Source organism: Myotis daubentonii, chromosome 15, assembly GCF_963259705.1.
Source record: "Myotis daubentonii chromosome 15, mMyoDau2.1, whole genome shotgun sequence".
Taxonomy (NCBI): Eukaryota; Metazoa; Chordata; class Mammalia; order Chiroptera; family Vespertilionidae; genus Myotis; species Myotis daubentonii.
Genome location: NC_081854.1, coordinates 1,492,873 through 1,507,309, shown reverse-complemented (window position 1 = coordinate 1,507,309; position 14,437 = coordinate 1,492,873). Strand labels below are relative to the sequence as shown.

General features: G+C 49.9%; 1 protein-coding gene across 2 annotated transcripts in view; it reads left to right on the top strand.

Annotated features, from left to right (window-relative positions):
- Positions 1 to 13,710, top strand: part of ZNF470 (zinc finger protein 470) — a 31,934-nt gene extending 18,224 nt beyond the window's left edge. The window contains exons 1-5 of one of the 2 annotated variants that reach the window (XM_059664979.1): positions 2,708 to 2,832; positions 6,099 to 6,184; positions 7,625 to 7,751; positions 7,925 to 8,020; positions 10,484 to 13,710. In XM_059664979.1, coding sequence (XP_059520962.1) covers positions 6,128 to 6,184; positions 7,625 to 7,751; positions 7,925 to 8,020; positions 10,484 to 12,369 — 2,166 coding nt within the window. In that variant the 5' untranslated portion in view covers positions 2,708 to 2,832; positions 6,099 to 6,127 and the 3' untranslated portion in view covers positions 12,370 to 13,710. Of the gene's footprint in view, positions 1 to 2,707; positions 2,833 to 6,098; positions 6,185 to 7,624; positions 7,752 to 7,924; positions 8,021 to 10,483 lie in introns of those variants that run through there. The other variant, XM_059664976.1, reaches the window with a different exon arrangement.
- The last annotated feature ends 727 nt before the right edge of the window (positions 13,711 to 14,437 follow it).

Below are 14,437 nucleotides of genomic sequence, written 5' to 3'. Positions count from 1 at the left end.
GTTCGATTCCAGTCAAGGGCACATGCCTGGGTTGCAGGCTCAATCCCCAGTAGGGGGCGTGCAGGAGGCAGCCGATCAATGATTCTCATCATTGATGTTTCTCTCTCTCCCTGTCCCTTCCTCTCTGAAACCAATAAAGAAATCCATGTATATATAAAATTCATGCATCTTAGGGGACACCTGACGATATGCCAGACACTCTTTTAGTTGGCGGGAAGACGGCCCTAAACAAGACCGAGAAGCTCTGTGCCGGCCAGGGGGTGACGAAATGGGCACAGGGGTAGAGATCAGCAGCCAGGGAGACTGAGGGACAGGTGACCTACCCACACTCCCAGAGTCACAAATCGCAGTGCACAGAGCAGCAGGCGAAATCTAAGCCCTCCTGCCCTGCAGGCGCCATCCATTCCCTGGACCCGCCTTTCTGAGCCCCGCCACAGCCATCCGAGGCTGTACCAGCCCAAGCGCCCTGTACCCCACTCGCCCGCCCGTGGCCCTGGAGCTGGTGGCTCTCAGCCTCGGACCCTCCCCGTGGCTCCCAGGAGCCCCCCGCGCTTGGGCGGGGGGCGGGGGGGCACCATGGAGGCGGTCCGTGCTTCTGGGGACCCAGATTCGGGGCTGAGGCGGCTCCAAAAGGTTCTATTCCGGACCAGGAGGCACCTGTAGGAGATGCTGACCACTAGGACCGGAGGGGAACCGTGTGCGACAGCTCTGTCGCCTGCTTCGCTGCCGCCCGGCGGGGGACTACATTTCCCAGGGGGTGTTGCTGCGCCAGGACACGCCCACTTCCGGCCAGGGCGCGGAGTGCGCGTCCGTTGGGTTCTGAGGAGACAGCGGGAGGGGCGGTGGGTGTGGCTAACGTCGGTGCGTGCGCGTGCGTGTGTGTGCGCGGCCGTGAAGGGGCGTGTGAAGGGAAGTGCAGGTGCCGGCAGGTGGGCCGGCGGGGCGCGCGTCGGAGTCGGTGCGGTCCCAGCGGCCGGGGCGGGGCGGGCTGAGAGGCTGACGGGGCTGCGAGCTGGAGCCCCCCTCGGACCCCGCCGCCCCGAGGCCAGCGTGGCGAACCGGGAGGCCGACGGGCGGGGCGGGGCGGCCGAGGCGGCTGAGGGCCGAGGTAAGCGCGACAGGTGGCGGGGGCGCGGCCGAACCGGGGCGGGGGGTTGGAGGAGGAGAGGAGGACGTCCGAGGAGCTGGATTGGGGGGCGCGGGGGGCGCCGAGGACCCAGGGGGGAGGCTTTCTGTGCGCGCTGTTGCTCTGGGGGGGGCACCTCAATCCTTAGGTGTCGGGTCCTGCCCCGCGTCGCTGTGGGGCGGGAGGGGGGAGGAGGGGTGGAGAACATTCCTCCTGACAGGGGCCGTTCGGGTGTTTATGACGTCACGCCAGGGCCTTAGAGAATTCCAGCTTGAAAAAGATCCCCTGGCCCTGGCCTGTGTGGCTCAGTGGGTAGAGCGTCAGCCTGCGGACTGAAGGGTCCCTGGTTCGGTGCTGGTCAAGGGCACAGGCCCGCCGGTGTTGCGGGCTAGATCCCCCCCTCCCACCAGTGGGGGGTGTGCAGGAGGCAGCCGATCCATGATTCTCCCTCATCATTGATGTTTCTCTCTTTCTCTCTCCACCCTCTCCTCTCTGAAGTCAATAGAATAAGATAAAAAATTAGCCTGCCCCATTTGGTCAGACATGTAATTACCTCACCCCAATGCCTTGGCAGGGCCAGACCAAGTGATTTTGGGGGGCCTTCCGCACCCCAGGGCCGAACATTCCCCATTGCTGTCTAAATGAAGGAAAGTATCCCTGCCCCTCTCTCTCCTCCAGGGAGCACAGCGAGGGGGAAGGAGTGCTGTCCCCTGGGCCTGATAACATCCAGAATGTCACCCCGACCGGTGTGGCCCAGTGGATAGAGCGTCGGCCTGCGGACTGAAGAGTCCCGGGTTCGATCCCAATCAAGGGCATGTACCTTGATTGCGGGCATATCCCCAGAAGGGAGTGTGCAGGAGGCAGCTGATCGCTGTTTCTGACTCTCTATCCCTCTCCCTTCCTCTGGCATAAAAATCAATCCTATATAATAAAAGCCTTAATGCGAAGTGTCCGGTCGTTCATTCAACCAATCAAAGCATAATATGCTAATGATATGCTAAGGCCACTCAACCGCTCGCTATGATGTGCACTGACCACCAGGGGGCAGATGCTCCGACCGGTAGGTTGGATTGCTGCTGGGGTCTGGCTGATGGGAACTGAGCCAGATGGGCCAGACACACCCTGGAGCCCTCCCACAGTCCCCCCTGTCCCCCCCCCCACCTCCCGAGTCCCTCCCCGGCTCTGATCGAGCACCCGTGGGGTCCCTCAGCCTGGCCTGCGCCCTCTCATAACCCGGGACCCCTGGGGGGATGTCGGAGAGCCAGTTTCAGCCCAATCCCGGAGGCCAGGCCAAGGGACCCCACTGGTGCATGAATTCATGCACCGGGCTTCTAGTAAAATATATATATTAAAAAAAATTCCCAAATGGCAACTGTCACTGAAAAGTCAGATTTACCAACAGAGAAGTGCTGCTCACATCCGTGTACTCCACTGCTTTTTGCTGTGTGTGCAGTGGTAGCTGATGGTCGCTGTGTGTACTGTGGGGGAGACACAGTTCTGAAGCTCTGGGAGGGGTGCTAACCCCAAACCTCAGAACAGGGTGATGCGGGAACTGCCTTGTCTCCCCCTCACAGGTGAGGACACTGAAGCCTGAGAGAGGACAAGTAACCGCTTCCAGGAGGAGCCAGGATTCGGGCCCGGGCCCCGCGGACTCCAGAGGCCCCGCTGCACTGGCTCTCATGCAGTCCCCTCCACCAGGGCTGGAGGTGGGTGCTCTTAAACACTTTTTTAACACAGTTTGTTCTTGTATATTATTTCTTTATTATTGTACTAGAGGCTTGGTGCACGAATTCGTGCATGGATGGCCTTGGCCTGGCCAGCAATCAGGGTGATTAGGGCCTTCTCACCCAGTCCCGATCAGGCCAATGGTCTGAGGAAGGACTGAGGAAGGGCTCCAGGGCGTGTCCGACCCCGTCTGACCCAGTCCCGATTGGTGGACCCCAGCAGCAAGCTAACCTACCGGTCAAAGCGTCTGCCCCCTGGTGGTCAGTGCGCATCATAGGGACTGGTCAAGCGGTAAACTGAACAGTTGACTGATCAGTGGGACACTTAGCATGTTATGCTTTTATTATATAGGATTATTTCCTTTCTCTCTTTCTTTCTTTCTTTCTTTCTTTCTTTCTTTCTTTCTTTCTTTCTTCCTTCCTTCCTTCCTTCCTTCCTTCCTTCCTTCCTTTCTCTCTCTCTCTCTCTCTCTCTCTCTCTCTCTCCCTCCCTCCCTTCCTTCCTTCCTTCCTTCCTTCCTTCTTTCCTTCCTTCCTTCCTTCCTTCCTTCCTTCCTTCCTTCCTTCCTTTCTTTCTTTCTTTCTCCTTTCCTTTCTTTTTTTTAGAGAGAGTGGAAGAGAGATAAAGAGAGAGAGAAATATTGATGTGAGAGAAACACATCGGTTGGTTGTCTCCAACCAGGGCCTGGGCTGCCCTTGACCAGAATCAAACCCAGGACCCTTCAGTCCACAGGCCAGGGCTCTATGCACTGAGCCAAACTCTTAAACACTTTCTGACCAATGAAGAAACCAATTCTGAGATGGGTTTGATAGCTTCAAGAGTTCAGATCCCCAAACCTCCACTGAGCTATTTATTTATTTATTTAATTTTGAGAGAGAGAGAGAGAGAACAATTGATGTGTTGTTTTACTTATTTATGCATTCTTTGGTTGACTTCCTGTATGTGCCCCGATGGAGTATCAAACCCACAACCTTGGTGTATTGGGACAGTGCTCTAACCAACTGAGCTACCTGGCCAGGGCCTCACTTTTTTCCCTGGGCCCTAGATTTTCTGACCCAGTTTCTCTTACATAAAATGGAGATGAACCCTGGCTGGTGTGGCTTAGTTGGTTGGGGGCCGTCCTGTGCACCAAAAGGTTGCTGGTTTGACTCCTGTTCAGAGCACCTGCCCAGGTTGCAGGCTCTATCCCCAGTAGGGGATGTGCAGGAGGAAGTCGATCGATGGTGCACGCTCATCATTGAGGTTTCTCTTTCTCCCTCTCCCTTCCTCTCTAACAATCAATAAAAACATTTAAAAATATATATATATATATATATTTTAAATATATTTTATTGATTTTTTACAGAGAGGAAGGGAGAGAGAGAGAGAGTTAGAAACATCGATGAGAGAGAAACATGGATCAGCTGCCTCCTGCACATCTCCTACTGGGGATGTACCCGCAACCCAGGTACATGCCCTTGACCGGAATCGAACCTGGGACCTTTCAGTCCACAGGCCGACGCTCTATCCACTGAGCCAAACCGGTTTCGGCAAAAATATATATTTTATTGATTTTTTTTACAGGGAGGAAGAGAGAGGGAGAGAGAGTTAGAAACATCGATGAGAGAGAAACATCGATCGGCTGCCTCCTGCACACTCCCTACTGGGGATGTGCCTGCATCCAGGGTACATGCCTTTGACCGGAATTGAACTTGGGACCTTTCAGTCTGCAGGCCAACGCTCTATCCACTGAGCCAAACCGGTTAGGTCACGAGTGTTCACTCTTATTATTATCATCGCTAGAGGCCCGGTGCATGGATTCGTGCACTGGTGGGGTCCCTGAGCCTGGCCTGCGCCCTCTCGCAATCCGGGATGTAAAAGTGTATGAAGTGGCAGGCGGCCAGGGAGGAGCCCACGCGGGCCTGGCCTTAGCACTGAGGCAGGAGAGGCTCACACTTCCATAGCCGTGCTCGCCAGCGGTGAACCCGGCGTCTGGCGCCCGTAGGTCAGCTGAGCAGCACTCCAGCTGTGGGAGCGCACTGACGCCAGGGGGTAGCTCCTGCGTTGAGCATCTGCCCATTGGTGGTCAGTGTGCGTCATAGCGACCGGTCAAATGGTCGCTTAGGGTTTTAGAAAGATAGATGATAAAGATAGATAGATAGATAGATAGATAGATAGATAGATAGATAGATAGTGATGCTTTCAGAAAGCTGTGGAGTTTAGAGGGAAAATACCAGAACTTTTCCTGATAGAGGAAACTCGCCTCAGGGGAGACAAGGGACTTTATTTCAAAATTATTGTGTGTCCCAAAGCAAAATGAGAAACAGGGTCTTCTTATAGTTTTGTCCAATGACCCGCAAGCCACATAAACTCTTTCTGCGGAAATCGTTTCTTTAAAACATTTTATTTTTTTAAATATATTTTTATTGATTTCAGAGAGGAAGGGAGAAGGGAGAAAGAGACAGAAACATTGATGATGAGAGAGAATCATGGATCAGGTGCCTCCTGCACGCCCCCCACTGGGGATCAAGCCTGCAACCCGGGCATGTACCCTTGGCCAGAATCGAACCTGGGACCCTTTAGTCCACAGGCCAATGCTCTATCCACTGAGCCAAACCGGCCAGGGCGGGAAATCATTTTTTCAAGTCTCATAGAATCTACACTAATCCTCGCTGGTTAGCTGCCCAGGAGGCGTGTTTCCTGTTATATTGTGGTGTCTGCTTGGGCGAGAGGATCAGGCCCACCCAGGTCGGTGACTGGGCTCCGTTATTGCCAAGCTGTGAACCTTGTGCAAAAGACTTCACGTCCCAGAGCTTTCATGGGTGAACTGGTGACGGCATTTCCTGTTTTCACTGAAGATCGTGAAGGTTAAATCAGGAGTGTAAAGATCGGGTGCCTCCCAAAATATGCATGCACACACTTTGAATGATTATAACGGCAGTGTTTATTAAAATACGTTTTATTTTCAGAATTGAGCTTTCTGCTGTAAAGTGTGCATACATTTTGGTGACACCCTGTATATGCAGCCCACCTGATACATCTCTTGTTGATGAATGATTGGCTTTGAGGGGACGGGGTATAGGTCATACTCAGCCTAAAACTCGAGCAGAGCAGTACCCCAGCTGTACTGTCCCGGTCTCCCAGCAAATGCCTGGGCTGAGGGCAGGGTGGGTGGGAGTGAGAGAGTGAAAAGAGGGAACTGAAGGCAGAGTTTCTGGGCTGCGGTTCTTAGAGCTGCTCCATCTCACTCCTCCTCTCTCCCCCCCAGCTCTGCGCTCACGGGGTAGAGCCCGTCGAATGAGGAGCCAGGCAGAGGCGGCAATGGGCATTGACCTTCTTACAGCCATGTCCCTGGTGAGTTAGCATGCCCCCTTCCCTCCTTACAATAGTTTTGCTTTCCAGGGTTTGGTCATGTTTGTTTTCTTCTGAAAATTGTCTGCCTCATAGTTCCACCCTGGGGCTTGGTTTCTGTTTCCTCCCTCCCTGATGAGTGCGGGGTCACAGGGTCGGACTCCAACCGCCCAGTGTCTCTGGGAGCCGCCTTTTCTCCCTGTTTGGTGTTCACTCTTCATTGCCCGCGCTCAGCTGTTTGTACGCCGTCTGACTGCACAGCATACAGTCCTTAGAGGAATCGGAGAGCTGCCACCTGCTGGTTCCTATGTGCCGATCTGGCTCTCAGAGAGCCAGCAGCCTGCTGGGCAAATGAAAACGCAGCAAATATATAAATACTAGAGGCCTGGTGCATGAAAATTCATGCACTGGAGGGGGCGTCCCTCAGCCCTGCCTGCCCCCTCTCACAGTCTGGGAACCCTCAGGGGCGGGAGGCGACCTGGTGATCAGGGGAAGACGACGCCCCATCACACCTCTGCTGCTGCCACTGCCGGCAGCACAAGCCTCAGGTGGCCCTGGGCAGCTGGGCAGCTGACATCCGAGGCTTGCCTGTGCCTCGGGCTGGCCCTGGGTGGCTGGGGGGCTGAGGGCGGGTCCGGCTGCACTGTGCGCCTGCTGCGCCCCGACTTCCCCCCACCCCCCCGTGGGGCTGAAAGGACTGGGTGCCACCAGCATTTGTGATGGTCAATTTGCATATTCCCGCTTTATTAGATAGGATGTTTTTATGGATTTCAGAGAGGAAGGGAAGAGGAGAGAGAGATAGAAACATCAACGATGAGAGAGAATCATGGTTTGGCCGCCTCCTGCACGCCCCCTACTGGGGACAGAGCCCGCAACCTGAGCATGTGCCCTTGACTAGGAGTCCAACCCGGGACCCTTCAGTCCACAGGCCAACGCTCTATCCAGTGAGCCAAACCGGCCAGGGCTGGGCACAGTTCTTAACACCTTAAGAACGTTAAGATTTCTTAGAATATGTTGTGTAGGTTGAAATGATGTTCGTCAGGTCGGCGTCCTTCCTTCAGACATTCCCTTGCAGTCCCAGAGCTCTTTAATTCCTCCATGTAGAAAGGTGATGTAGTTTCGAATATAGGTCAGATATTTAATATTTAATTATACTGTTTTTAATGCAGTCGACATTTTTTATAAATTTCATAGAATTGCTCCAAGAGCAGAGAATGGCTCTCATATATGTTTTTATTTTTCCCAATTTATACAATATAAATGGACAGAAACGTTGTCCAGGAACTAATCCCCACTCCTGGGTCAATTAGACCCCCGTACAATTACTTACACACATTCCCCCCTCGCCCCCCCAGAGTGTGAGCAGCAGAACCCTTTACCCTGGAGCCCCCCGAGTGGGGACGTGAACACCGGTGGAGCAAGACTGCATTTGTGTCGTTTCAGGACGCAGTGACTTTCCCAGATGTGGCCATAGACTTCTCCCAGGATGAGTGGGAGTGCCTGAATCGCGCTCAGAGGACTCTGTACAGGAAGGTGATGTTGGAGAACTACAGGACCCTGGTGTCCATGGGTAAGAGTGCCTGCCTCCCTCACCTCCCCACAGGAATCTTCCCGCCTCGGCTGTCTCTCGCAGCTTTCTCAGCATTTTCCTACCGCGTCCCTCTTCTCTCCGTACCGTCTGGACTGGGTCATAATTCTGCAGTAGCCACAGCATAGCCCGTTTTCTTCTTTTCCTCTATGCAGGTCTTTGCGTGTCTAAGCCAGACGTGATCTCCTTGTTGGAGCAGGGTGAAGAGCCCTGGGTGACGGATGGCGAGAGGGCAGGAGGCCTGTGCCCACGTAAGTACAGGATTGCTAGCGCTGGGGAAGCTATTCTCACGATGTTTCTTCTCTCTAAGACTTGTTGGCCAACAACTCTAAAAGCCCCTCCCAAATGGAAACATCTTGTTCTAACTCCATTAAAAAAATGGTTATTGGGGGAAAAAAAGGTTATTGATTTTATGGAGAGAGATGATGCGGGAGGCGGGGGAATCAATTGGTTGTTCCACTTATTTATGAATTAATTGGTTGATTGTTGTATATGCCCTGCCTGGGGATCGAACCTATGACTTTGGTGTATCAGGAAGACACTTTTAACAAGTGAGCTACCAAGTCAGGGCCTCTAACTCCATTTTTTAAGTCGGTCTTCTCCTCCTCACTGGCGCAATGTGCCACCTGGACCTTCACTGATCTCCTGCAAATCCCATAGTCTGTGTCTGGACGCTGTTACGTTCCACTTATGTTGACCTCGTGCCATATTGTTACAATCATTCCTGGCAATCAGCATTTTTGGATTCCTCAGACAAATTTCCTTTTTTTAAACTTTTCCTTTTTTTAAAACGTGTTTATTGGATTAACAGTCATTATAGGTGTGTTCTTCCTTCTACTTTTAATTATTTTTCCTTTGTTGTCCTGTGATTATTTCTTCTTGCTTTGTTGTTTATATATGGTTTTTCTCCTTTCACACCATCCCACCCTGTGAATTGGAAAGGTTTTCAGTCCCACAAGGTGTTACCTTTATGTTTTTATATATTTTTGAATCTATATTTTATAATTCACATGAGACTCGGAATACCACCTTTTGATACCCACGTGAAAGGTGAACAGATCAGCTCACTAATGTTACCTCCTGCCTCTTTATCTTCTCCCACTTTTTAAAAAAATATATCTTTATTGATTTCAGAAGGAAGGGAGAGGGAAAGGGAGATAGAAACATCAATGATGAGAGAGAATCATTAATTGGCTGCCTCCTACACTTGCCCTACTGGGGATCAAGCCCGCAACCCAGGCATGTGTCCTTGACCGGAACTGAACCAGGGACCCTTCAGTCCTCAGGCTGATGCTCTATCCACTGAGCCAAACCAGTTAGGGCAATCTTCTCCCACTTTTATTGTCATAATTAGGATTTGTGCCCCAGTTTATTTTCTTCAAACTTAATTATGTATTTTCGCCTGCCCTGCATGAAAGCTGTTTTTCTGGTTTAGAAAACGAGTTAAGAGTGTATAAGATATACATTGCGGGGAAATGGGCCTCCGTGAGATGGTTATAGTTTGTTCCATGGCTATAGTGTGGCTTTTTCCTGATAACAGTTATCATATTTCCAAGAAGAGGATTGTTGCCCTGGTTGGGTAGCATCGTTCTGAGACACCATGGTTAGGGGTTTGATCCCCGGTCAGGGCACATACAAGAATCAACCAATAAATGCATAAATACATGAAGTAATAAATCAATGTTTCTCTCTCTCTCTCTCTCTCTCTCTCTCTCTCTCTCTCTCTCTCTCTCTCATAAATGTATTAGAAAACAGTATATATGAAATTAAATCAAATAGTTGTTTCTTTAGAAAACCAATAAAACATAAACTGTGAGGACAAATGAGAGAAAACACAAGAAAAGAAATAATAGTAAATAACTAACAGTACATAAGTTCTTAAAAGAATCATAGGAATCTATTTTCCTCAACTCTATAGATAATTTGAAAACTTAAATTAATTAAATGGATAATATTTTTGGAAAGCATAAATTACCACAACTGATGCCAGAAGAGAGAGAATTTCAACAGACCAGTTAAATAGAAGAAATGTAGACAGTCATCTAAGAACTGCCTCCCCGAAGAAAAGCAGCTACTCCAAATAATTACACAAATAAATTCTATAAAAGCTTTTAGGAAAAATATCATCAGCGTTGGTTCACATGTTCTGTGACAGAATAAAAAGAAGTTTTAAAAAATGTGTTAATAAAGACAGCATAGCATTGATACCAAAATAGTACCAAGAAAGGAAATTAACAGACAAATCTCAATTATAAATATTGGTATAAAATCTTTAATTAAGAGTCTTCTTGAAATAATACACCAGAGCCTGACTGGTGTGGCTTAGTGGTTGAGCATCGATCTATGAAGCAGGAGGTCACAGGTGGATTCCAGGCAGGGCACAAACCCAAGTTGTGGGCTGTGCAGGAGATAGTCAATCAGTGCTTCTCTCTCATCATTGGTGTTTTTATCTGTCTCGCTCCCTCTCCCTTCCTCTGAAATCAATTTAAAAAATTGATTTTAAAAGGAAGGTTTTTTAAAAAAAGAAATAATACACCATAGCCAAGGAGACTTTATTTGAGAAATGTCAAATTAGGTTGCGTTGCCTGACTTCGTCTAAGAACATTAACCTCTGTGGGCTTCAGTAACTGTTTGACTCCCCTGGTTTCATTTGAGAAGTTTCCGTTCTTCTAGCATTAAATAAAGGAGCCATTTGCTTTCTTACTACCTTTCAGACTCGGAGTGTGTGTGGATGACCAAAGAATTATCTCCAAATCAGGACATTTACGAAGAAAAATTATCCCAGGTAACGATAATGGGAAGACTTACAAGCTCTGATAACTTTGAGTGTTCCACATTAGGGGAAAACTGGAAATGTGAAGACCTGTTTGAGAGGGACCTGGTAAGTCAGAAGCCACAGTTTAGACAAGAGACGGTCAATCATATAGGTGCGCTCATTGAGAAAAAAGACCACTCTAACAAACCTGGGACAGCTTTTCATCTGAATACATTTTCTTATGTAAAACACATATTTCCCATTGAAGAGAGAACATACAATTTTGACACAGATAAGGAAAGCTTAAAAACACAGGCATTTGTTAAAAAACACAAGCAAGTCTGTGGAGGAAAGAAACTTCTGAAATGCAAAGACTGTGAGAAAACTTTCAGCAAAATCTCTACCCTGACTCTTCATCAAAGAATCCATACCGGAGAGAAACCCTATGAATGTATTGCGTGTGGAAAGGCCTTTAGCCAGAGTGCCCACCTAGCTCAACATCAGAGAACACACACGGGAGAAAAACCCTTTGAGTGCGCCGAGTGCGGGAAAGCCTTTAGCCAGAATGCTCATCTTATTCAACACCAGCGAGTTCACACTGGGGAGAAGCCTTATCGGTGTCAGCGGTGCACCAAAGCCTTCAGCCAGCTTGCACACCTCGCTCAGCATCAGAGGGTCCACACAGGAGAGAAACCCTATGAGTGCACTGAGTGCGGGAAGGCGTTCAGCGATTGCTCCTCCCTGGCTCATCATCGAAGAATTCACACGGGAAAGAGGCCCTATGAATGTGCTGACTGTGGGAAAGCCTTCAGGCAGAATGCTTCTCTCATCCGCCACCGGAGGTACTATCACACCGGAGAGAAACCCTTTGGCTGCGCCGACTGTGGGAAGGCTTTTACAGACCACATCGGACTCATTCAGCATAAGAGAATTCACACCGGAGAGAGGCCTTACAAATGTAACACGTGTGGGAAGGCGTTCAGCCACGGCTCCTCCCTGACTGTACATCAGAGAATTCACACGGGAGAGAAACCGTACGCGTGTGCGCTCTGCGAGAGAGCCTTCAGCCACCGCGGCTCTCTCACTCTTCACCAGAGAGTTCACACCGGGGAGAAACCCTACGAATGTCAGGAATGTGGGCAAGCGTTTCGGCAGAGCACACACCTGGCTCATCACCAGAGAGTTCACACCGGAGAGAAGCCTTATGAGTGTCAGGAGTGCGGCAAGGCCTTCAGCCAGAACGCACACCTCGCCCAGCATCGCAAAACACACACGGGAGAGAAGCCTTATGAGTGTGAGGAGTGCGGCCGGGCCTTCAGCCAGATCGTACACCTCGCCCAGCACCGGCGGGTTCACACGGGCGAGAAGCCTTACAAATGTACCGAATGCGGGAAGGCCTTCAGCGATGGCTCCTATCTGGTCCAACATCAGAGACTCCACACTGGGAAAAGACCGTACGAATGCCTCGAGTGTGGGAAGGCATTCAGGCAGAGGGCGTACCTGATTTGTCACCAAAGGTGTCACACAGGTGAGAAGCCCTTTGAGTGTAACGTGTGCGGGAAAGCCTTCAGCCACCGCAAATCCCTTACTCTGCATCAGAGGGTTCATACGGGGGAGAAACCTTACGAGTGTCAGGAATGTAGCAAAGCCTTCAGCCAGGTAGCCCACCTGACGCTGCATCGGAGAATCCACACTGGAGAAAGGCCCTACGGGTGTGAGGAATGTGGGAAGGCCTTCCGGCAGAGCGTACATCTCGCACATCACCAGCGAATTCATACTGGAGAGTCCTCCTCCTCCTGCTCCTCCGCCTCCACTCGTCCCTCCTCCACACCCACATGCCACTGAGTCCTCTAGTTCGGTCTCCCCAGGCCCCTAGAATCCACCCACACTCCCCAGTCTATGTCCCGTCAGCCTAATCCAGGACTTTTGCAAATAGCGTTACAGCCATTTTCCCTCTTGCTCCCCTCAAGTACATAGTTTTAACACTGTAGTCAGCTTAACCTCTTAAAAATTAAAATGTACTCATATTACTTTTCCATTCAAAACACAGGTTTTGAAGACTGTTAGGTGATCCATTTAAAGGGCTCAGCACATAATCCTTGGCACATAATTAGTGCCCTTAGAGTAAAAGTTGCCTTACAGATATGTCCACCTGCAAGGAAAACGAACCAGTAGGTCAAGATGACGAATCTGCAGTCTTCAGAGCAGACAGAGGGCTCTCGACTCTGCCTGTAGGTATGAAAGGTGAACACACTGGGAATTGAAGGAGCCTGTGATCCACAGGGTGACATGGCAGCTTACCGCTCCCTCTCTGTGAATAAATAGCACTGATGAGGAGGAGGCTCCTCAGTGCACTTAGAAGTGAGAATAGGCCAGTCAGGACAAAGTCGTTCGGTAGAATGGAGGACTAGCCAGGGGAGAGTACTACACACAAACCCACACAAGCTAGGAAACTCAAATAGATTCATAGCATGGAACAAACTGGAAGAGGTAGTTCAATGCTGTGACCGATTGAAATGCATCATGGACAATTCCTGAGATATTGATATTGTTCTAGAGCGTAAAATAAATATAAATCTTCTCATCTTCTATGAAACTGAAGACTGACCCCAAAACAGAGAAACGTATACTGCAATCAGCGTATAAATGTACACGCTAAAACGTAAACTTATTTTTTAAAGGTAGACGTCTGTACAGAAAGACTCAGTCTGGCAAAGGTATATCTCCCCACGTTAAATATGTAAATTCACTGATGTTCCAGTAAAAGTCCCTGTATATTGTAAAGGCAGTCATAGAATTGTGATAAACAAGGAACGTAGTACTAGTTCCGCTAACCTTGATTGAGCACTTCCTGTTTCAGATGCTGAGGACACACTAGGGTGCAAAATGTACAAGGAGTTTTTGCTCTTACAGATCAGGTGGGGGAAGACACGAAGAAGTGAAATACACAGTATGTGATGAGTATGTGACATGTACCGTCATGAGAAATCTAAAGAAGGAGCTAGGGGCCTGGCTGGGTAGCTCAGTTGGTTAGAGTGTCATCCCGACATGCCAGGCAGGGTGCAGGTTCGATCCCCGGTCAGCGCACGTAGAAGATTCAACGAATGAATGCATAAATAAGTGGAACAGCACATCAATGTTTCCCTCTAAAAAAAACAGTAAATTTTTTTAAAAAGGAAGGAGCTAGGGCAGGGGTGGGCAAACTTTTTGACTCGAGGGCCACAATGGGTTCTTAAACTGGACCGGAGGGCCGGAACAAAAGCATGGGTGGAGTGTTTGTGTGAACTAATATAAATTCAAAGTAAACATCATTACATAAAAGGGTACGGTCTTTTTTTTTTTCAGTTTTATTCATTTCAAATGGGCTGGATCCGGCCCGCGGGCCGTAGTTTGCCCATGGCTGAGCTAGGGAGTTCTGGGAAGAATGCCTTCCTACCCCCAGAATGTGTGGCAGTAGCAGCAGGGGAGAGGGGAGAGCAGCAGGAACTGTCAGACACAAAGGCATAAGGAGAGTAGTCGCGATGGTCCAAGGCAGAGAGTAGAACTCTTCAGTGCTGCGGGAAGCAATGCTGTGTTCACGCTTTAGCAACAGTGATTGAGAGGCAGGTGGCGGGTGTGTTTCTGTAACAGCCTCATTGAGATGTAATTCACGCACCATACAGTTCACCCACTTGAAGTACACGACGCATGGACGTGGTCAGAGTTGTGCAGCCATCGCCACAGTTCCTTTTAGAACACTTTCTTCACCCCAAAAGCATGCCCGTGTCCTTTAGTAGTTCCCCCCGCCCTGGAGGAGTACTCTGAGCTCTCGGCTCTCTTGTGACTGCTGCAGTCCACTGGAGGGCCCTGTGACGGGACCTCTTTCCTCTCTTTTCTTTTTTATTTATTAATCCTCGCCCGAGGATTCCATCAA